General features: G+C 44.6%; 1 protein-coding gene across 1 annotated transcript in view; it reads left to right on the forward strand.

The window, feature by feature from the left end:
- Positions 1 to 22,514, forward strand: part of LOC126210492 (zinc finger protein 808-like) — a 180,124-nt gene extending 157,610 nt beyond the window's left edge. The window contains exon 7 of the mRNA XM_049939724.1: positions 21,278 to 22,514. Within this exon, the coding sequence (XP_049795681.1) occupies positions 21,278 to 22,136 (859 nt within the window). The 3' untranslated portion in view covers positions 22,137 to 22,514. The remainder of the gene's footprint in view (positions 1 to 21,277) is intronic.
- Positions 22,515 to 24,368: the final 1,854 nt, after the last annotated feature.

Genomic DNA, 24,368 nt, shown 5'->3' on the forward strand with positions numbered 1-24,368 from the left:
TTTCTGCCTATTACACATTACGACCTTCTTCAGTTGTAGGCGGTCTCTGTCAGTCAACAGACAAGGTCGGCCTGTACGCTTTTGTGTTGTACGTGTCCCTTCACGTTTCCACTTAATGACTACTGAGGTAGCTGAGATGGAGTGCCTGACATTAGGTGGTAGCACAATGCACCTAATATGAAAAAGAAATGTTTCTCGGGGTCTCCAAATACTTTTGATCACGTAGTGTATGTTCACTGTGCAGCGCCTCTGAGATTCATGAGCTGTTTTAGTTTTTCAGCTGGTCGAGGTGCAGGTTTGCTTCTTACATTTCCGCTATTTCGGGGAGCATATTTGTCATATAAACTATTTCTTGCGCCTCAGCTGCAAGTTAAGACTAATTAATGCATTTGGAGTCTCGGTATGTAGCCAGTTGCGGTTTCTTTCTGGGACATTCTAGTGAATATGACATGAGAATTATGTCACGAGCAGACATACCAGGTGCAGAGAAGTACGAATTCCTGTACTTAGGGATTTCGTTGCAAATATGTCTATGACAGTGTGATTACTGTTCGTATGATGGTAGGAGCAAGCTGAAATAGGTAAACATTTGAAAAAGAAAGCGTCCACTTACATTTCACCCTGACTTCACAGAAAAGCCTAAGAAGTTTAGGTTTTATGTTAAATCGGTGACCAGAGCAGAGCCTTCTGTGCAGACACACTGTGACCATAAAAGCATTGGAACATAGGATGACAAACGGAAGTCCAAAATACAAAACATGTTTTTCCAAATCTGTTCACTAAAGAATATTGTACTGTGTTTCTTCCTTTAAATCGTTGTAAGAACGTAAAAATGACAGACACCATAGTATAGGAAAGCAGCTGACATCACACACCAGAGGAAAGGCCACGCAAGATCTGATGGTATACCAAATGGGATACCAATACACTTATACATAGAACATGTGAAAGAATTTCCTCGTCTCCTATCAGCAGTGTACCTTAGGCTGCTGGAGGAGCAAAGCGTTCCTAGTGATTGGAAAAAAACAAAGGTCATACCTGTTTTCAAGAAGGGTCGTTGAACAGACGCCCAGAAGTGTAGGCTTAAGTCTCTGACATCGGCTCCTTGCACAGTTTTGGCACATGTTCCATGCTCACGTGTTAGGTCATTTCTGGAAATCGACCACTTTGTGTGTAGGAATGAACATGGGTTTTAAAAGCAACGATCTTGTGAAACCTCTGCTCACTCTGCTCGTCCACAAGTCTTAGAAAGCAGCAGATATCGGCGCCCAGTTTGCTGTCGTGTTCCACTGGAAAGAAGAGTTTGTAGCACACAGAATATAGCATGTCATTCTCAGTGAAGAGAAATCTTCGAACGTGAAAGTAATTTCGGGCATACCTCAACGGAGTGTTACAGGACAATTATTTTTCGTAATACACACTACCTGACAAACAAAATTTCTTTGTGTATGCTGTAGACTTTTCGTGAAAACGTCTTGATGGAATCATAAAACGTTTTTCGTTGATGTTGTCGTCTTCAGTCCAGAGATTGGTTTGATGCAGCTCTCCATGCTAGTCTATCCTGTGCGAGCGTCTTCATATTCGAGTAACTATTGCAACCTACATCCTTCTGAATCTGCTTAGTGAATTCGCCTGTTGGTCTCCCTCTACGATTTTTACTCTCCACACTGCCCTCCAATACTAAATTGGTGATCCCTTGATGCCTCAGAACGTGTTCTACCAACCAATCCCTTCTTCTAGTCAAGTTGTGCCACAAAATCCTCTTCTCCCCAATTCTATTCAGTACCTCCTCATTAGTTACGTGATCTTTCCATCTAATCTTCAGCATTCTTCTGTGGCATCACATTTCAAAAGCTTCTATTCCCTTCTTGTCTAAACTATTTATCGTCCATATTTCATATCCATACGTGGCTACACTCCGTACAAATGCTTTGAGAAAAGACTTTCTGACACTTAAATCTATACTCGAGGTTAACAAATTTGTCTTTTTCGGAGACGCTTTCCTTTCCATAACCATTCTACATTTTATATCCTCTCTACTTCGACCATCATCAGTTATTTTGCTCCCCAAATAGCAAAATTCCTTTACTACATTAAGTGTCTCATTTCCTAATCTAATTCTCTCAGCATCACCTGACTTAATTCGACTACATCCCATTATCCTCGTTTTGCTTTTGTTGATGTTCATCTTATATCCTCCTTTCAAGACACTGTCCATTCCGTTGAACTTCTCTTCCAGGTCTTTTGCTGTTTCTGACAGAGAGACAATGTCATCGGCAAATCGCAAGGTTTTTATTTCTTGTCCATTAATTTTTTAATTCCTACTCCAAATTTTTCTTTCCTTTCCTTTACTGCTTCCTCAATACACAGATTGAATAACATCGGGGGTAGGCTAGAACCCTGTGTCACTCCCTTCTCAACCACTGCTTCTTTTTCATGCACCTCGACTCTTATAACTGCCATCTGCTTTCTGTAGAAATAGTAAATTGCCTTTCGCTCCCTGTATTTGACCCCTGCTACCTACAGAATTTGAAAAACAGTATTCCAGTCGACATTCTCAAAAGCTTTCTCTAAGTCTACAAATGCTAGAAACATAGGTTTTCCTTTCCTTAATCTATCTTCTAAGAAGTCGTAGGGTCAGTATTGCGTCACATGTTCCAATATTTCTACGGAATCCAAACTGATCCTCCCCGAGGTCGGCTTCTACCAGTTTTTCCATTCGTCTGTAAATAATTCGTGTTTGCATCCGTGACCTATTAAACTGATAGTTCGGTAATTTTCACGCCAGTCAACACCTGCTTTCTTTGGGATTGGAATTACTATATTCTTTTGAAGTCCGATGGTGTTTCGCCTGTCTCTTACATGTTACTCACGAGATAGTAGAGTTTTGTCATGCCTGGCTCTCCCAAGAGTACCAGTAGTTCTAATGGAATTTTGTCTACTTCCTTGTTTCGACTTAGATCTTTCAATGCTCAGTCAAACTCTTCACGCAGTATCATGCTGTTTTTTCCACTTCCTTCTCGACTTTACCATAGTTGGATCCCCCCCCCCCCCTCCCGGGGGCTCAGCATTCATTTGCTGAGTACGGGCTTGGCGACCCCGGGGTCCTGAGCTGGGGACTGGTCAACGCCGCCAGTCTCCTGTCACCGTAACCCCCGGACGTGCTTCAGCGACCACCGCATGGCGCGGCGGTGGAATGTTGTATGCTGCGGGGAATGGTAATCTTGGCTTGACCGCCTGGATTGCGAGGAAGGTAAACCTCTATAAAAACCCCTCAATCTACATCTACATCCATACTCCGCAAGCCACCTGACGGTGTGTGGCGGAGGGCACCCTGAGTACCTCTATCGGTTCTCCCTTATATTCCAGTCTCGCATTGTTAGTGGAAAGAAGGATTGTCTGTATGCTTCTATGTGGGCTCTAATCTCTCTGATTTTATCCTCATGGTCTCTTCGCGAGATATACGTAGGAGGGAGCAATATACTGCTGGACTCTTCGGTGAAGGTATGTTCTCGAAACTTTAACAAAAGCCCGTACCGAGCTACTGAGCGTCTCTCCTGTAGAGTCTTCCACTGGAGTTCATCTATCATCTCCGTAACGCTTTCGCGATTACTAAATGATCCTGTAACGAAGCGCGCTGCTCTCCGTTGGATCTTCTCTGTCTCTTCTATCAACCCTATCTGGTACGGATCCCACACCGCTGAGCAGTATTCAAGCAGTGGGCGAACGAGTGTACTGTAACCTACTTCCTTTGTTTTCGGTTTGCATTTCTTTAGGATTCTTCCAATGAATCTCAGTCTGGCATCTGCTTTACCGACGATCAACTTTATATGATCATTCCATTTTAAATCACTCCTAATGCGTACTCCCAGATAATTTATGGAATTAACTGCTTCCAGTTGCTGACCTGCTATTATGTAGCTAAATGATAAGGGATCTATCTTTCTATGTATTCGCAGCACATTACACTTGTGTACATTGAGATTCAATTGCCATTCCCTGCACCATGCGTCAATTCGCTGCAGATCCTCCTGCATTTCAGTACAATTTTCCATTGTTACAACCTCTCGATACACCACAGCATCATCTGCAAAAAGCCTCAGTGAACTTCAGATGTCATCCACCAGGTCATTTATGTATATTGTGAACAGCAACGGTCCCACGACACTCCCCTGTGGCACACCTGAAATCACACTTACTTCGGAAGACTTCTCTCCATTGAGAATGACATGCTGCGTTCTGTTATCTAGGAACTCCTCGATCCAATCACACAATTGGTCTGATAGTCCATATGCTCTTACTTTGTTCATTCAACGACTGTGGGGAACTGTATCGAACGCCTTGCGGAAGTCAAGAAACACGGCATCTACCTGGGAACCCGTGTCTATGGCCCTCTGAGTCTCGTGGACGAATAGCGCGAGCTGGGTTTCACACGACCGTCTTTTTCGAAACCCATCCTGATTCTTACAGAGTAGATTTGTAGTCTCCAGAAAAATCATTATGCTCGAACATAATACGTGTTCCAAAATTCTACAACTGATCGACGTTAGAGATATAGGTCTATAGTTTTGCACATCTGTTCGACGTCCCTTCTTGAAAATGGGGATGACCTCCGCCCTTTTCCAATCCTTTGGAACGCTACGCTCTTCTAGAGACCTACGGTACACCGCTGCAAGAAGGGGGGCAAGTTCCTTCGCGTACTCTGTGTAAAATCGAACTGGTATCCCATCAGGTCCAGCGGCCTCCCCTCTTTTGAGCGATTTTAATTGTTTCTCTATCCGTCTGTCGTCTATTTCGATATCTACAATTTTGTCATCTGTGCGACAATCTAGAGAAGGAACTACAGTGCAGTCTTCCTCTGTGAAACAGCTTTGGAAAAAGACATTTAGTATTTCGGCCTTTAGTCTGTCATCCTTTGTTTCTGTACCATTTTGGTCACAGAGGGTCTGGACATTTTGTTTTGATCCACCTACCGCTTTGACATGAGACCAGAATTTCTTAGGATTTTCTGCCAAGTCAGTACATAGAACTTTACTTTCGAATTCATTGAACGCCTCTCGCATAGCCCTCCTCACACTACATTTCGCTTCGCGTAATTTTTGTTTGTCTGCAAGGCTTTGGCTATGTTTATGTTTGCTGTGAAGTTCCCTTTGCTTCCGCAGCAGTTTTCTAACTCGGTTGTTGTACTGCGGTGGCTCTTTTCCATCTCTTACGATCTTGCTTGGCACATACTCATCTAACGCATATTGTACGATGGTTTTGAACTTTGTCCACTGATCCTCAACACTATCTGTACTTGAGACAAAACTTTTGTGTTGAGCCGTCAGGTACTCTGTAATCTGCTTTTTGTCACTTTTGCTAAACAGAAAAATCTTCCTACCTTTTTTAATATTTCTATTTACGGCTGAAATCATCGATGCCGTAACCGCTTTATGATCGCTGATTCCCTGTTCTGCTTTAACTGTTTCAAATAGCTCGGGTCTGTTTGTCACCAGAAGGTCTAATATGTTATCGCCACGAGTCAGTTCTCTGTTTAACTGCTAAAGGAAGTTTTCAGACAAAGCACTTAAAAAAATTTCACTGGATTCTTTGTCCCTACCACCCGTTATGAACGTTTGAGTCTCCCAGTCTATATCTGGCAAATTAAAATCTCCACCCAGAACTATAACATGGTGGGGAAAGCTACTCGAAATATTTTCCAAATTATCCTTCAGGTGCTCAGCCACAACAGCTGCAGAGCCAGGGGGCCTATAAAGACATCCAATTACCATGTCTGAGCCTGCTTTAACCGTGACCTTCACCCAAATCATTTCACATTTCGGATCTCCGTCAATTTCCTTCGATACTATTGCACTTCTTATCGCTATAAACACGCCTCCCCCTTCACTGTCCAGCCTGTCTCTGCGGTATACATTCCAATCAGAGTTTAGGATTTCATTACTGTTTACGTCTGGTTTCAGCCAACTTTCTGTCCCTAGTTCTATATGGGCGTTATGACCGTTTATTAATGAGAGCAGTTCTGGGACCTTTCTAGAGATGCTTTTGCAGTTTACTATTAGCACATTAATATTGTTATTCCCTGTTGCATTTTGCATACTCCTACCTTGCCGCATCTCAGGAGGCATCTTGTCGGGCCTAGGGAGGGAATTCTCTAACCTCAATCTTACGGTGTGCTCCGCGCCTATAAGATGTATGGCGGTTGGGGTGGAACAGTCGCAAGCGGGCAACCTCTGGGGCTCCTGCCGCACCCCAGTTGTATAAGGCTTACTCAGGCACGTGGGGCTCTGTCTGAGCGGACCTTTAGTTCCCTAGCTGCTCGTGGGACCACAATGGACCCTTCGACCTCTACATTTCCCCCTACCAGTGGATTGGGTGGGCCACTGGTAGAAAAACACACCCCATCGAAAAAGCGACTTCGCGCTGCGAGTCCTCCAGCACCTGGTGTTACTGGAGATTTATCAGACTGTCGTAACAGAGCACATGCTGATAACCAGAATGTGTTTTTGATTGTCAAACGGAACGAAGGTAGCTTTGAGAGGGTTTCTCCCTTTTACATCCACGAGGGTCTTGAGGGAATTGCAGGTACACTGAAATCTGTGAAGCGACTGCGCAATGGGACTCTGTTAGTTGAAACTTCTAGTTCCCGTCAAGTCACTTCTCTTCGGAAAGCAACCCGTCTCGGAGAGTACGCTGTCGAGACCGAGCTCCACTCCACTTTGAACTATAGTAAGGGTGTTGTGACATGTAGGGACTTGGTGGATATCCCCAAGGACGAGTTGAAATCTGAGTGGGCTGACGAAGGTATTGTCGACGTGCAGCATATTATGAAACAAGTCGATGGGGACCTAGTCAAATCCGACTCGTTTATTCTCACGTTCAATTGCCCGAGTCTCCCAGAGCATGTTAAAGCGGGTTTCTTACGTTTGCCAGTACGGCCATATTTCCGCAACCCAATGCGCTGTTTTAAATGTCAGCGCTTTGGGCATACTACGTTGGGGTGCAATGGGATAGCCACTTGTGGTAAATGTGGTCAGCCTGCCCATGAAGGAGCCGATTGTTCATCGCCTGTGAAGTGCGTGAATTGCTCTGGGAGTCACCCTGTCTGGAGCCGGGTCTGCCCCATCTATCTCGAGGAACGGAAGATACAGGAGATCAAAACATCTAAGCACATCCCCTATGGTGAGGCCAAGAAGCTCTTTAAGGCCATGCAGCCTCCTGTGTTTACAGCATCTTTCGCTTCCGCTCTGCAGAAACCGGTACAGTTGGCCACTGTTGCTACACAAACGGAGGTTGCTAGTGTTAGCACTAATACCTGCGTTTGCCAGTGCACTTGTGCTGCTGCGGTTGTTTTGAAACCTGCAGCTCTCCCCGCAACGTCGGACAAGGCCGTGGCTGCTGACATTGGGGTACTTCCTGCCCCTCCCCATATGGCACCTTCTGCCCAGGCGAGTAAAGCTCCAACTGTTGACAAGGTTCTGCATTCTGAGCCCCCCAAGACGAAGACGCCGAAGGTGGAGGTTTTGCCACCTGAGGAGACTAGTCAGGGTCAGTCCGATGACGATGCCATCGTACTGTCTGACATCTCCCTTGGGTCGCCATCAGAGCTGATGGACGTTGATGTCGCCCGGGGGCGATATTCTCGCCCCAGGAATAAATCTCCAGCCAGTACGGGCTCCAAAGCACAGAGGCAGGGTGAAAATTCAGCCAACCTGATCACTGGCTCCCATATTACAGTGGAACCTGAATCGGTTCAGGACGCATGTGGCCGAATTACAACTCCTTGTACGAGAGTGCCCCTTGTGCTTATGTCTCCAAGAGACACATTTTCGGGCCACTGAGGCTCCTTCTTTACGGGGCTATACCGTGTATCGAAAAGATGATCTGGTGGGGGAAAGGGCAAAGGGTGGTGTTGCGGTTTTTGTCCGTGACATGCACCACTCATCTGAGCTCCCTCTCGTTATGGACTTGCAAGCAGTTGCAGTTGACCTTCTTGTGGGGCGGAGGCTCACAATCTGTTCCGTTTACTTACCGCCTCAGGATGCAATAGACTCTGAGGCTCTCATAGACCTTATTAGCCAACTCCCCCGCCCATTTCTCCTTCTGGGGGACTTCAATGCTCATAATGTCTTATGGGGCTCAACGACTACTTGCCCCAGGAGTCGCATTCTGGAAAGCCTCATGGCGTCCGAAGAACTGTGCATCCTCAACTCTGGTGCTCCCACTCATTTCTGTACTGCTTCTGGGTCATCGTCAGCTATTGACCTTTCCTTTTGCTCTCCAGCACTCGTGGATTCTGCTCTGTGGGAGGTTGCCGCTGACCTCCATTCTAGTGACCACTTCCCCCTTTGGATTCGCCTCCAGGATGAGGCTGTAGCATTACCAGTGCCGCCCAGGTGGCACCTCTGCAGAGCTGACTGGACACTTTTCAGCCATTTAGCTGTTTTGGAACACCGTGCCAGCGTCCACGAATGGGTCGACCATGTTACAGCCGTCATCTCCCATGCTGTTGAATTGTCGATCCCACGGTCCTCAAGTCATCCCAAGAGGCGTCCTGTCCCTTGGTGGACCACTGAGTGCCGCTCAGCCATCCGAGCCCGCCGTGCAGCTCTGCGCCGCTTCAAGTGCCGTCCCTCAGCTGACAATCTTGCAGCCTTTCGGGTGGCAAGGGCCAAGGCGCGGCGAGTGATTAAAGAGAGCAAACGACGGTCATGGCAATCGTTCTTGAACTCCATCTCCCGCTCCACTAGTTCTACGAAAGTATGGGAAGCCATCAGGAGGATTTCCGGGAAACGCAGCCAACTACCTGTCACGGCATTGCTGCATCAGGGATGTCTCCTTACGGCGCCGAGAGACATTGCCCAGACACTGGCCATGCATTTTGCGGAATCTACTGCCACTATTAACTGTGATCCAGATTTCTGCCGCTACCGCACTGCCATCGAGAGGGATCACTTGGACTTCCGGTCTCAAAACTCTGAACCCTACAACTGCCCCTTCACAATGTGGGAACTGGATTCGGCGCTGTCTGTGGCTCATGACACTGCGCCAGGTGATGATCAAATCCTATACAGCATGCTGCAGCACTTGTTGCTGCCATCCAAGGAAGTTCTCCTGAATTGTTTTAATATGATATGGTCATCTGGCACGTTCCCTGACTCGTGGAGGGAGGCGATTTTGACTCCCCTCCTCAAACCGGGAAAGGACCGAATGTATCCCAGTAGTTATCGGAGTATTGCTTTGACCAACTGTGTCGGGAAGACATTGGAACGCATGGTCAACCGTCACCTGGTTTGGCTGCTCGTGACCAGGAAGCTCCTTAGCCACTCTCAGTGTGGCTTTCGGAGATGTCGTTCAACTATAGACAACTTGACCCTGCTTGAGGCGGCCATCCAGCAGGCCTTCCTACGTAACCAGCATTGTCTAGGTGTATTCTTTGACATTAATAAGGCGTATGACACTACTTGGCGCCGCCTTTTCCTCAATAAACTCCATCAGTGGGGCTTTCGTGGCCATCTCCCCATCTTCATTCGGTCCTTTCTTTCCCGCCGCTTCTTTCGATGTCGGGTTGGTAATGTGCTATCTGATTTGTACGTGCAGGAGAATGGTGTTCCTCAGGGAAGCGTTTTAAGTGTCACCCTCTTTGCCATCGCCATTAACAGTATCACGTCCACTATCCGGAGTCCGTCCCAGTGCTCCTTGTTTGTGGACGATTTTGCTGTTTTCTGTTCTTCCTCCAGTCTTGTCACTGCTAGTCGGCAGCTGCAGCTTACGATAAAGCGATTAGAGGCATGGACTGCGAAGACGGGTTTTACCTTTTCTGCAGACAAATGTGTGTGTGTTCATTTTAATCGTTCTCGACGTGCTTTTACCTCCCCTGAATTGCGTCTGAGGGACACCATTCTTCCTTTTAGAGACACTGTGAGGTTCCTGGGCCTCACTTTTGATTCCAAGTTGTCGTGGTTGCCGCACCTTAAAGACCTCAAGGTGCGGGCCCTGAATATTTTGAAGTGTCTGAGCCATCGGTCCTGGGGAGCAGATCGGGCGCGTCTGCTGCAGTTTTATAGGGCTTTCGTCCGGTCGCGTCTTGACTATGGATGCATCGTGTTTGGGTCAGCGAGGCCTACGTATCTGAAGATTCTTGATGCAGTACACCATGAGGGTATCAGGCTGGCCACTGGTGCTTTCCGTACCAGTCCCATCCCCAGCCTGTGTGCTGAGGCAGGGGAACCGCCGCTCGCCATCCGGCGGAAACTCCTCATGGTGCGATTGGTGTGTCAATTCCTTGCCTGTCCTCTCCCCCCTGCGTACGCTACTGTTGTCCGACCGCCTATGGAACGTCTCTTTTCCAGTCGTCCCAGGGCAACGAGACCATTTGAGATTCGTGCCGAGCATTTGCTTGAGTCCCTTGGTGTGGAGCGTGTGGCACCCAACTCCAGGGTTTTACCCGTCTACCTCCCTGGTTGCTCCAGAGGCCCAGCGTCCTTTTAGACTTGTAAGAGTACCGGAGGAGCTGCACTCATGCGTTTGTTTTTACCTCCTTATTTTATGATATTTTAAACCAGCGTCCCGACCATGTACCAGTATTTACGGATGGCTCTAAACAGGGGGACTGTTGGTTGTGCTGTTGTTTTCCCTGATCGAGTCGTCAAGTTACGGCTTCCCGCGGCGTTTACCATCTTTGATGCCGAATTGTTTGCGATCTTGCGGGCATTGGAGCAGATGAGATGTGTTCCCAGTCTTAAGTTTCTCATCTATTCTCCCTGAGTGCCCTTCAGACCATGCAACACTTGTACCCACCGGATACGGTCCCCCAGAACATCCATGATGACCTACTCCATCTGCAACGGCAGGGGAAGGAGGTTTCTTTCTGCTGGGTGCCGGGGCACGTGGGTATTAGGGGAAACGAACTGGCGGATGTGGCTGCCAAAGATGCATGTTCCCTTCCTCACGTTGTTGAATGTGCCGTCCCCCTCCATGCTGTTACCTCCCTTCTGCGTTTTCGTGTTATGCGTCAATGGGAAGAGGAGTGGCTGGCAGTCGGTGAAAATAAGCTGCGTTTGGTCAAGGCCACCACGCGGCCGTGGCGTACGTCCTACCAGTCATGCAGGCGGGATGATGTTCTTCTCACTCGCCTCCGCATCGGGCACAGTCCCTTAACGCACGGTTTTTTACTCCGGCGGGAGGACCCCCCAATCTGCAGTGCTTGTGGCGTCCAGATTACTGTCCGCCACATTTTACTTGACTGTCCTTTATTCTCTGACCAGAGGGCGGTGGTTTCCTTGCCACCGGATTTGCCCTCTATTTTGCAAGACGACGCAACGACTGTGGTTAAGGTCTTACGGTTTTGTGTCCTGTCCAATTTGTTGTCTCGGATTTTAGGGAGAGGATTGTAATGTGCTGCTGGGTGACTGGTTCACCAAGGTTTTAGGTAAGAGGTCCGCCAGTCACGATTACCTACTTGTTTCACTTCGATTTCTGTTCTCTTTTCCTTGTGTTTCCTTTCCTTTTTTAGTGCGTTTGTTTTCCACTTGTTTTGCCTCTGTATGTGAGGATTTGGAAATGCGTCAGGCCTGTGTCTTTTAGCCGTTCTCCTTGTTCGCTGTCCGTCTTCGTCCCTTCACCGCACGTGTTCCTGTTTCTATGCGTTTGGGCGCTGATGACCACGCTGTTTAGCGCCCAAAAACCTCAAACCACACACACACACACACACGTAAATGTTGTCTTGGGACATGGTTTTCCTATCGACGTTTTGTGACTTTCATCGGGATTGTGAGTTTTGCCGTGCATGCAGTTTTGTAGAAGCTCTGGATCTGCTAAATACCGACATATTCCTCACATTGTGACTGGAAGAAAACGCCGCAGGAATAAACAATATGAGGAAATAAAGGATAACTAAGGAGCGTAGCCCCGTGCGAGTCCGTTAATTATTATTTTTATCACACTTGTGTAGTAAGTGAAGCTCCAATAAATTTTTTTTCACAATTTTGGTCACTTTCGCGGACGTTGAGTTTGTCAAACGGAGGTTAAACAGTAATCTTCCATCAAGATCACAAATGTTTACTAAATATTTTGAATCCCATTTTTCTTGTGCTCATTGCGTTGTATTACAACAGTCTTAATTTAATTTCGTATTCCTTGCTACAAATATGTATTGCATTTTAAGATGACCATCTCTGTAATACGCATTTACGAATCCACCTTAGTCCTACATTAAAATTTGTACCATAGCAGCTGATCAGTACGAGTTGCGCTCGCCCTTCAGTTGTCAGTACAGAAAGGCAAACAGTGAAACACTACCCTCTCCCACATCGTCTAATCCCGGAGTGACCGTGCTACTTACCCCTCTGTTCCTAAAGTGAGCGGCCAGGTTTACTTAGCTCAAGGCCGGTTTCACGAAAGTCAATTAAAATTAAACACACCTTAAAATATTACAACATTGCAGTGCCTATATTATTGCGAGTTATGATGCAATGTTTCTTTCGACAAGCATTACGGCGGCTAAGCCAGCGGACTTCTCTGTGGTATGGTATGTCACCGAACTCTTCCCCAATTTCAGCTAAATATGTGTGAAACTATCTATGTGCAAGCCCGTGGGATCTCAAATAATTAATTCCCCGAATAATCACCTGCATGACGTCCCCCAGTTCTGCTGCTTTTGCACAGAGTACCTCTTGCTCCCCTTTCATTGCAGGTGCTCCGTCTGTTGTCACTGACACCAAAAGTTCCCAGTTTAAGCCAGCTGAATCGACAGCTTCTTCAACGGCTTTTAGGATGTCCGCGCCGGTGGTCCACGCCGCGGACATAAATCACTAATTGCGCGGTGTATGAAGTATCTGTGGACTCATCAAGTTCGATGGTGAATGCAATAAACTCCCGCACTGCACTCCTTAATTGACGGTAAACGTCACCTGCCATGGCACTTATACGACGACTTACAGTCCGCCGAGAAAGAGTGATGGCTCTAAACTGATTTGCGTTCAGTGGGCAAAGTAAATCAGTAGCGTCGTTGATGCACTCCTTTATAAACTCACCTTCAGCAAATGGTTTTCCAGCTCTCGCTATATTAAGCGCAATCTTATATCTTTCACGTACCGCTGGGTTATCATTGTTGTCGTCCTGAAAAATTGAAAACAGTGCTCTATAAGATTTTAAATCAGTTATATGAGAGACATGACGAAAGAAAGTCGCAGATCTCTCGTGAGAACAGCAACTTACGTCAGATTCATCTAGTATCGTCAGATCGCTCTTCTTAAGCTCAGTCAATTTCCCCATCCGCTCGGAATCCGACAATAAATTGTACTCGTCCTTGTGATTAGATTAGATTAGATTAGATTAATACTAGTTCCATGGATCATGAATACGATATTTCGTAATGATGTGGAACGAGTCGAATTTTCCAATACATGACATAATTAGGTTAATTTAACAACATACTTAAGTTAATATAACAACTTTATTTTATTGTGTTTTTTTGTTTTTCTTTACTTTTTTTACTTTTTTTTGTTTTTTTTTTCTTAATTTATATATAAAAATTCCTCTATGGAGTAGAAGGAGTTGTCATTCAGAAATTCTTTTAATTTCTTCTTAAATACTTGTTGGTTATCTGTCAGACTTTTGATACTATTTGGTAAGTGACCAAAGACTTTAGTGCCAGTATAATTCACCCCTTTCTGTGCCAAAGTTAGATTTAATCTTGAATAGTGAAGATCATCCTTTCTCCTAGTATTGTAGTTATGCACACTGCTATTACTTTTGAATTGGGTTTGGTTGTTAATAACAAATTTCATAAGAGAGTATATATACTGAGAAGCTACTGTGAATATCCCTAGATCCTTAAATAAATGTCTGCAGGATGATCTTGGGTGGACTCCAGCTATTATTCTGATTACACGCTTTGTGCAATAAATACTTTATTCCTCAGTGATGAATTACCCCAAAATATGATGCCATATGAAAGCAATGAGTGAAAATAGGCGTAGTAAGCTAATTTACTAGGATGTTTATCATCAAAATTTGCAATGACCCTTATTGCATAAGTAGCTGAACTCAAACGTTTCAGCAGATCATCAATGTGTATCTTCCAATTTAATCTCTCATCAATGGACACACCTAAAAATTTGCAATATTCTACCTTAGCTATATGCTTCTGATTAAGGTCTATATTTATTAATGGCGTCATACCATTCACTGTACGGAACTGTATGTACTGTGTCTTATCAAAATTCAGTGAGAGTCCGTTTACAAGGAACCACTTAGTAATTTTCTGAAAGACAGTATTGACAATTTCATCAGTTAATTCTTGTTTGTCAGGTGTTATTATAATGGCGTTCAATACTAAACTTCCACTGACCAGCGAGAATACTGCCACACATTAAACATTTCGAATTTTCACGGTTTTGCACAAAGAAAAAAAATGATTCTCTCATTCCTTTTTAAAAGATAGCAAATCTCCACTTCTCCGTTTCCTTGATTCACTCTGCATTTTCCGGTTCTTGAAATACAACGTTCGCTACGTAGTGGTCGCTTCGCGTCAACGTCCGCAGCTCAGCCTGGCACCACACTGCCGCAACCTGCCGGCTGTCGCCACAGCCCCGGTCGACGCCTGCACGCGAGCAGCACACGTGCAGCGCTGTGCGCTCGTGAGCCGCGGGCAGCGTTTGCCCGCCCCTGCGTTAGACTATCCCAGCAGGATTCGCGGCCAAACCCAAAATTCCTTATGTTGTCAGCCATGTGTGTACGACCTGTACTCGTAGATCCATTATGTATATTTCCGTACAAGGCAGATATGTTACTTGCATGCATGTCCAAAGGACGCATGGTTGACGACGTATCGAAGATTGGGTCTGGGTGTGAGTCGTGCTCGGATAGCCTAAAGATAAGGCGGCCGCTCGCGATTAGCGGAAAATCCTTGTTCGATGATGATTATTTATGGCGGAGGTCATCACCGTCCTTGCATTAATGATATACCGGTGAACATTGTGAAAATCTATGGAAAAAGGGCAATAAACGAAAAACCAACTTTTATCCCCCCATAATAACCGTAAAGCAACCCAAATAAAGCGAGCTTCAGGAAAGCCCATTGTAAAATTCCAACGAGACACAACAGAATAACTACATAAAATCATGGATAAAATACCTGTAAAGGCTTTGTTAAAAAAGGGAAGATGACCGAGGTTGGATGACTACTTACGAGAGACATTTGAAAAGTCGCTGCAAAAATAAAAACTACTTACGTGTTTGAGGTAAACCTTTTTTATTTTTCGACATAGTCTCCTTTTAGACAGATACTCTTCGTTCAACGCTGTTCTAAATTGTTGATCCCGTCCGAATAATAGGAATTGGCGAAGTCTGCAAAATAGCTATTAGTTGCTGCAATCACCTCCTTGTTTAAATAAAATCTTTGTCCCCCCAGCCAATTCTTCAAATTAGGGAACAAATAGTAGTCCGAGGGAGCCAAGTGTGGAGACCAGGGGGGATGTGAAATGAGTTGGAATCCTGTTTCCATTAATTTTGCGACCACAACTGTTGAGGTGTGTGCTGGTGCGTTGTCGTGATGGAAAAGTACTTTTTTGCGGTCCAATCGCCGGCGTTTTTCTTGCAGCTCGGTTTTCAAACGGTCCAATAACCATGAATAATATGCACTTGTAATAGTTTTACCCTTTTCCAGATAGTCGATGAGGATTATCCCTAGAAAATCCCAAAATACAGTCACCATAACCTTTGCAGCCGAACGACTGGTCTTCGCCTTTTTTGGTACAGTTTCTCCCTTTGTAACCCATTGTTTAGATTGTTGTTTGGTCTCAGGAGTATAGTAATGTATCCCTGTTTCATCCACAGTGACGAAACGATGCTTAAAGTCTTGCCGATTCTCCCTGAACAGCTGCAAACCATCCTTGGAACTCTTCACTCGATTCCGTTTTTGGTCAAGCATGAGCAATTGCGGAACCCATCTTGCGGATAGCTTTCTCATGTCCAAATGTTTATGCAAAATATTATGTACCCATTCATTCGAGATTAACACAGCACTACCAATCTCACGCACCTTAACTCTTCTGTCATCCATCACCATATCATGGATTTTATCAATGATTTCTGGAGTCGTAACCTCCACAGGGCGTCCAGAACGTTCAGCATTACTTGTGCTCATATGGCCACTCCGAAACTTTTGAAACCAGTTATAAACTGTTCTAATAGAACGTGCAGAGTCACCATAACGTTTATCAAGCTTCTCTTTAGTCTCCTGAGGCGTTTTGCCTTTCATAAAGTAGATTAGTTTAGATTAGATTAATTATTCATTCCATAGACCCATAAAAGAGGGAATCCTCCTGGGTGTGGAATATGTCAGATAAACACATTACAAAAATGTAATTAGAAAAACTTGAGTTTCATTAATTTTGATGATCCTCAGTCAATAAAAAGTCAAATTATGAACATGAATTAAATTTAAACTTCTAATATTTACAGGTTTAATACTTACATCTGCTTTCATTAAATCCATCTTTCAGACATTTGCTAGTTTCTTGGCTATTACAACCAAGTATTGTCAAAAATTAAAGCAAATTGTTCATTTCAGTGATCCTCAGGTAAGAAAAGTCAGATTATGTACAAGATTTAAAATTAAACTTCCACTATTTACAGACTTAAGACTTACATCTGCTTTCCATACATCAACCATTCACACAGTAGGCAGTTACTTGGCTGTTACTACCAAGTATGTCAAAAATTAAAGTATAACAAATTTTCATTAAAATGGTCTACTGCACTTGTTGAGAAACTCATGGATGGAATAGAAGGAGTTGGCCACCAAAAATTCTTTTAAATTATGTTTAAATTGTGCCTTGTCTGAAACTAAACTCTTAACGGTTGCTGGTAACTTATTGAAAATATGTGTTGCTGAATACTGGACTCCTTTCTGGGCAAGAGTAAGTGATTTTAAATCTTTATGTATATTGTTCTTATTCCTAGTATTGATACTAAGTACTAAGCAGTTAGTTGGAAAAATAGATGTATTATTTCAAATGGTTCAAATGGCTCTGAGCACTATGGGACTTAACATCTTAGGTCATCAGCCCCCTAAAACTTAGAACTACTTAAACCTAACTAACCTAAGGACATCACACACATCCATGCCCGAGGCAGGATTCGAACCTGCGATCGTAGCAGTCCCGCGGTTCCGGACTGCAGCGCCTAGAACCGCACTGCCACCGCGGCCGGCATGTATTATTTACAACAAACTTCATTAAGGAATAAATATACTGAGAAGCTGTGGTTAATATGCCCAATTCTCTGAATAGGTTTCACATGATGTTCTTGGATTTACACTACTCATTACTCTTATTATACGCTTCTGTACTCTAAATTTTTTTCTCTGTTTGTGGAGTTACCCCAAAATATGATACCATATGACATAATGGAGTGACAATAAGCAAAATACGCCAGTTTTTTTATATTTATGTCTCCTATTGTTTAGGCGCTTTGGCAGTTCGTTAGTAGACTATGTTGCTCCCAACTGAATTTATTATCAAGTTGTAATCCCAAGAATTTACACTCTCAACTTCTCCTATTTCCATGTCATCATATTTTATACACATACCAGAATGATCGGTTGGTAGGACATGTTTTGAGGCATCAAGGGATCACAAATTTAGCATTGGAGGGCAGCGTGGAGGGTAAAAATCGTAGAGGGAGACCAAGAGATCAATACACTAAGCAGATTCAGAAGGATGTAGGTTGCAGTAGGTACTGGGAGATGAAGAAGCTTGCACAGGATAGAGTAGCATGGAGAGCTGCATCAAACCAGTCTCAGGACTGAAGACCACAACAACAACAACAACCAGAATGAAATCTCTTGGAAGTTCTGAACTGCATATAGTGGCTCTTTTCAAAGTTTAATGACAGTGAATTGGCTATGAACCACTTATTAATGTAAGTAAAAATTTGATTAGCTACCCTTTCTAAATCTGTATTTGATTTACTATTTATTGCAATGTTTGTATCATAATGTTTCATAATGTTTCGTAATGTATCATAATGTTTAATCACCACAGGAAATTCTTCTTCGTCCATTTTTTGACAATCACTCGACTTCCTTGATTCACACGAACGCCAAACACAAAGAAATAGACCAATATGGCTGAAACTTGGCGTGCGTTCTTTCCAAAAATGCTGTTAACTAAGCATAACCTCGATACGCGCCGGTGGTGTCATCTCTCGGACTTTGCACGTACTTCTCAAACGCCCCTCGTATAAATAATAAGTGACCCAATCATTCTGTGACACGTTAAGATCTCACACCAAATATTTTGGGAAGAATTTCGGACACCGCACAAAATATTAAAACACGAACAACACTCGCCTCGTTATCAGTTAAAACAGAGGGCAGATCCTGTGGGGGATCCAGTTCAAACCTCAGGTCGTCATATAAAACACACTAGGCTAACATATGTCGTATTGACAACTGTGTACCGCGTATCTGACATACTGGGGGATCCTCCCGACGTAGGAGGAAGCCACGTGTCTGTGGGCAACGTCACATTCTGAGCCGTGCAAGGAAAACTTCTTCAAAGCGTCGTGGGCGGAAGGAGGTAAACCACAGTCGTACTGAAGTTTTTGTGGAACGTAGTTTATTATTACCCGCTTCCAGAGGTAGAGCCTCCCACTAACACGTGACCTTCCTGGTCACAAATTGGTCCGGGTTCGAGTTCCACTACGGCACAATTTTTCACCATCGTCATTCCATTAAAAGGCTGATGGTATTCCAAACTCGCAACTGCGAATACATTTCATGTATTAAAATATTACTGTCTCTGTAAGTATGTTTGCTTCAGGAGCTCTTAACGTTAGTTGACTATGTCGGATTCGATTGTTAGGTGTTCTTTATTCGTGTCAGAGGTACACTAAAATGAACCCACATACAATGCATACAAAGAAAACTATACAGTATTCACCCAGAATTGGGCAACTTTGATAGCATTGGATGCTGCAGACGTTAAGTCCTTCATGCTACTGCTGGTTGGGCATGAGTTACATTTGAAGAGATGCCGAGTTGTCTGCAATTCACCGCATTCGCACAGTGTTGTGTTGGCATTTGGCAGTTGGAAGTTCCATTTAAGGAGATTGTCCCTCGATCTTGTGACTTCGGTCCGTAGTCTGTTCAAGGACTTCCAGATGACCCATTTCTCCATGTGTCCAGGCGGAAGGGATTCTTGTGGTGTCATCCAGTTTGACAGGTGTTGGCATCTTTTTTTCCACTTGGTGAGCCGGGTAGCCGCAGCTGATCCTTGTAAGGGCTGTGAGGTTGTAAGGAAACTCTTCCTGGACTTCAGTCTTGGCTTAGCAGGTTAATGTCCAAGAGTGGATGTGAGGTCAGTGTATTTGATTTATGCCTCTCGATGTTAGTGGCGACCTCTCTTCTGATGTCACATGGAGCAATCCCAGCGAGACATTGAACTTATGTACATCTACATCCATACTCCGCAAGCCACCTGACGGTGTGTGGCGGAAAGTACCTTGAGTACCTCTATCGGTTCTCCCTTCTATTCCAGTCTCGTATTGTTCGTGCAAAGAAGGATTGTCGGTATGCCTCTGTGTGGGCTCTAATCTCTCTGATTTTATCCTCATGGTCTCTTCGCGAGATATACGTAGGAGGGAGCAATATACTGCTTGACTCCTCGGTAAAGGTATGTTCTCGAAACTTCAACAAAAGCCCGTACAGAGCTACTGAGCGTCTCTGCTGCAGAGTCTTCCACTGGAGTTCATCTATCATCTCCGTAACGCTTTCGCGATTACTAAATGATCCTGTAATGAAGCGCACTGCTCTCCGTTGGATCTTCTCTCTCTCTTCTATCAACCCTATCTGGTACGGATCCCACACTGCTGAGCAGTGTTCAAGCAATGGGCGAACAAGCGTATTGTAACCTACTTCCTTTGTTTTCGGATTGCATTTCCTTAGGGTTCTTCCAATGAATCTTAGTCTGTCATCTGCTTTACCGACGATCAACTTGATATGATCATTCCATTTTAAATCACTCCTAATGCGTACTCCCACATAATTTATGGAATTAACTGCTTCCAGTTGCTGACCTGCTATATTGTAGCTAAATGATAAGGTATCTTTCTTTCTATGTATTCGCAGTACATTACACTTGTCTACATTGAGATTCAATTGCCATTCCCTGCACCATGCGTCAATTCGCTGCAGATCCTCCTGCGTTTCAGTACAATTTTCCATTGTTACAACCTCTCGATGTACCACAGCATCATCCGCAAAAAGCCTCAGTGAACTTCAGATGTCGTCCACAAGGTCATTTATGTATATTGTGAGTAGCAACGGTCCCACGACACTCCCCTGCGGCACACCTGAAATCACTCTTACTGCGGAAGACTTCTCTCCATGGAGAATGACATGCTGCGTTTTGTTATCTAGGAACTCTGCAATCAAATCACACAATTGGTCTGATAGTCCATATGCTCTTACTTTGTTCATTCAACGACTGTGGGACACTGTATCTAACGCCTTGCGGAAGTCAAGAAACACGGCATCTACCATGGAATCCGTGTCTATGGCCCTCTGAATCTCGTGGACGAATAGCGCGAGCTGGGTTTCACACGATCGTCTTTTTCGAAACCCATGCTGATTCTTACAGAGTAGATTTGTAGTCTCCAGAAAAATCATTATGCTCGAACATAATACGTGTTCCAAAATTCTACAACTGATCGACGTTAGAGGTATAGGTCTATAGTTCTGCACGTCTGTTCGACGTCCCTTCTTGAAAACGGGGATGACCTGTGCCATTTTCCAATCCTTTGGAACGCTACGCTCTTCTAGAGACCTACGGTACACCGCTGCAAGAAGGGGGGCAAGTTCCTTCGCGTACTCTGTGTAAAATCGAACTGGTATCCCATCAGGTCCAGCGGCCTTTCCTGTTTTGAGCGATTTTAATTGTTTCTCTATTCCTCTGTCATCTATTTCGATATCTACCATTTTGTCATCTGTGCGACAATCTAGAGAAGGAACTACATTGCAGTCTTATGAAATATGGCTGAGCATCGCGAGCCAAACGAATACTTGATTCGGTCGACATGCGGCCAGTGGGCCGCAGTTTGACGACCACCGTGTTATGCCCTTTGTAACATTGTCTGCAACGCCTGCTGTACACTGTGCATTCACATGTGTATTGTGAGATATTTAAGAACGTATCTTAATATAATTTTTCATTTGTAATATAGTACTGTTATGGCAAAGCTTTCTGACATAGTTTCTTCCGCAATTCTGCAGTAATATACCTCCTGGCGTGGGAACGGACGGCAATGGCAGTGGCGGTTCCCTAGAACGCACCACCAAGCAGGAAGCCTTCTGTGAGCATGAAAGCGATGCTCAGCATCTCGCCCGCAGCTGCAACATCTGCAGAAAGACACCTCTGCACCTGAGGGACCCGAAGGAGCATAAACAGGTGACCAACGGTCTAAATTCGTTCGCGTGCAGTGTGTGTCACAAAAGGTTCAAAGGAAGAGAACACCTGAAGAAGCACTCCCTCCTGCACAGCGAGCGCCCATATAAATGTGATGTGTGCGACAAGGCGTTTAGACACTGCGGCACGCTGAAGATGCACTCGCGGCGACACGCGATGGAACGTCCCTACGTCTGTGAAGTGTGCCACAAGGCGTTCAAGGTGTTCGGCAGCTTCGAGAGTCACTCACGTCTGCACGCGACCGAATGTGTGTACTGCTGTAAAGTGTGTCACAAAACGTTCAGGTGTCTCGGCAACACGAAGAGGCACGAGTGCGTGCCCAGGAGCGAACGTCCATACGTGTGTTCCGTGTGTCACAAAAAGTTCAAAACTGCTCGTGAGTGGAGGAGACATTCACAAGTGCACAAACGCGAACGCCCGTGTATTAGAAACGTGTGTCGTAAGAAATTCACAGGCAGCAACGCCCTTAAGAAGCAGCCCACTGTGCGCGTGAATAGAGGCCCCCAGACCTGTGACGTATGTCAGAGGATATTCCCGTGCAGGAGCAAACTGAGGGAACATTCCAGAGTGCACACCGGCGAACGTCCGTTCAGTTGCGACGTCTGCCCCAAGGCATTCAAGCGACGGTCTTGCCTGAAGCGACACATGGGAGTGCACAGACTCTAACGGCCTTATGACTGTGTTGGGTGCTGTAAGACGTTAAAGACTAGATGTGGCTTTAAGACGCGTGGAATCTCATGTCCTTAGACTACTCTTATGACCGCCTGTGCTGGAAGGGCTAAGTGTTTCTGCAACTTGTCAGTTGGAATCCTCCGGTGCTGCACCTGTGCTAGGATGAAACGTCAGCTGTGTCATCGCTGTGACCGTGGTTGTAACATAGCTATATGAATGCGTCGTGTTTATTGCTCATCGAGGCGAATCAATTATATGACGTTGTAGTTTCTGTTATTTCGGACATGTCGGAAAGAACAGACACCACGCAATCATAATAATACAGGGTGTATCAAACAGAATCATCCGATTTGGAACGCCTATACAGGGTGTTTCAAAAAGAACATACGTATTTCGAATGCGTTCATTCATTCATTCATATCATTTTTGCTCTTATGGACAGTGTTTGACCTAATATACCTCATGATGACACAATTTTCACTTCTTTCCTTTCTTCCTTTTCTCTTCCCAAAATCTCATCATCCTCTGACTATGCTCTTGTTTCCTTTGTTCCGTCCATAATGCTCCCGTCTTCCTCTTCTCATTTACCATAAATTTTGCGTTCCTAATTTTGTTCCTGAATTCCTTTCTGTCTTTTATCATTTGTTTGTTGATCCCCAGCTGCCTTATGTCTTCCTCTATTTCATGATACCAATTTGTTTTAAGGCTTGAATGTTTTACTATATCAAAGATTCTCTTTGTAAGTTCGGTGTTGTCCATTCTCTGTATGTGTCTGTAGAAATTTAGTCTGCGTTTTCTGATCATGTCTGTGAGTCTGTCAGTGTGTTGGTATAAATTATTGGTAGGTCTTTTCATCCATATGCCATCTTTGTGTATTGGTCCGAATATTTTCTCAGAATTTTGCCTTCTATTCTTTCTGTCTCTATAATGCCTGATGCTCCAATTGCGGTCGTTTCTGACGTATATAGTGCTTCCGGTAATATAACTGTTTTGTAGTGTCTAATTTTGGCCTGTCTTGATATGCTTTTCTTATTATAATGTGACCATGTGAGTTTGTATGCTTTCTGGAGTCTTTCTGTTCGTTCTATGTTGGATGCCTTGTTTGATACTCCTAGTTGTATGTATTCCAATCAATATTTAAATTTTTCGACTTTTTTTACGGATCCATACATCGTTTGCATGATGTGTACATCGTTGGTTTGTCGTTCCATGATATATCCGAAGACTTGTTTTGGCAGCTATTTCACGTAGGTGTTCCAGTGCTTCCTTTGCCTCCTGTATTATTACCTACTAAGTATGGCTATGTCATCTGCAAATGCCAGACGTTCTATGATTGTTCTTGTTTCACGTGTTCTTCCTAGCTGTATTCCTTTAACTTGTTCTTCCCATTGTTTGACAATTTTGTGTAAGACTATTTTAAACAGGACTGGTGAAGGCCCATCTCCTTGTCGGACACCTGTGTGTATCTGGGAGGGTTCCGAAATTTCTCCCATGAACTTAATCTTCGAGGTGGTGTCTTGTGAGCGTCTGTTGTTTAATTGCCCTGGTTTTTCTTTCCATGCCATATTATTCCAGTATGTCAAAGAGCGTTTGTCGATCTATGGAGTCGCATGCTTATTTAAAGTCAACAAATGTAACTACAGTGGTTCTTGTCTGTCTGACTTTCAAATGTGTTCTGAAGTTTCAGATCTGTTCTATGCCTGAATGCATATATTTATTAAGCTTTAAGACATACGAATATGAAACTTCATACACATATTTACGTTCAGATCACAGATGTTAAATATGTCCTCCATCAGCTACACAAACAGTATCACATCGATACTCAAATTCCTCCCATACTCGGGCAAACATGTCCTTCGTCTCTGATGTTATGGCAGTACGGATCCGGTTCTTCAACTCTGCCAGGTTATGTGCAGTGGTGGTACACAAACGTCTTTAACGAAACCCCACGGGAAGATGTCGGAAGGGGTCAAATCCGGTGACCGTGGAGCCCAGCTGAGACATGCTACGTCGCCAGCTCCTTGACGACCAATCCAACGGTTCGGTAGGGTATCAGTCAGATATTCACGCACTTGGCGATTCCAGTGAGGGGGTGCCCCGTTTTGTTGAAAAATGAAGTTGTCTTCGTGCAGCCTCAGAAACAACCAGTTTTGTAGCATAGCGAGATACTGCTGACCGTTAACCGTGTTTCCATCAAAGAAGATTGGGATATCGCACAAACCA

The sequence above is a fragment of the Schistocerca nitens genome, chromosome 10 (assembly GCF_023898315.1).
Source record: "Schistocerca nitens isolate TAMUIC-IGC-003100 chromosome 10, iqSchNite1.1, whole genome shotgun sequence".
Lineage (NCBI taxonomy): Eukaryota > Metazoa > Arthropoda > Insecta > Orthoptera > Acrididae > Schistocerca > Schistocerca nitens.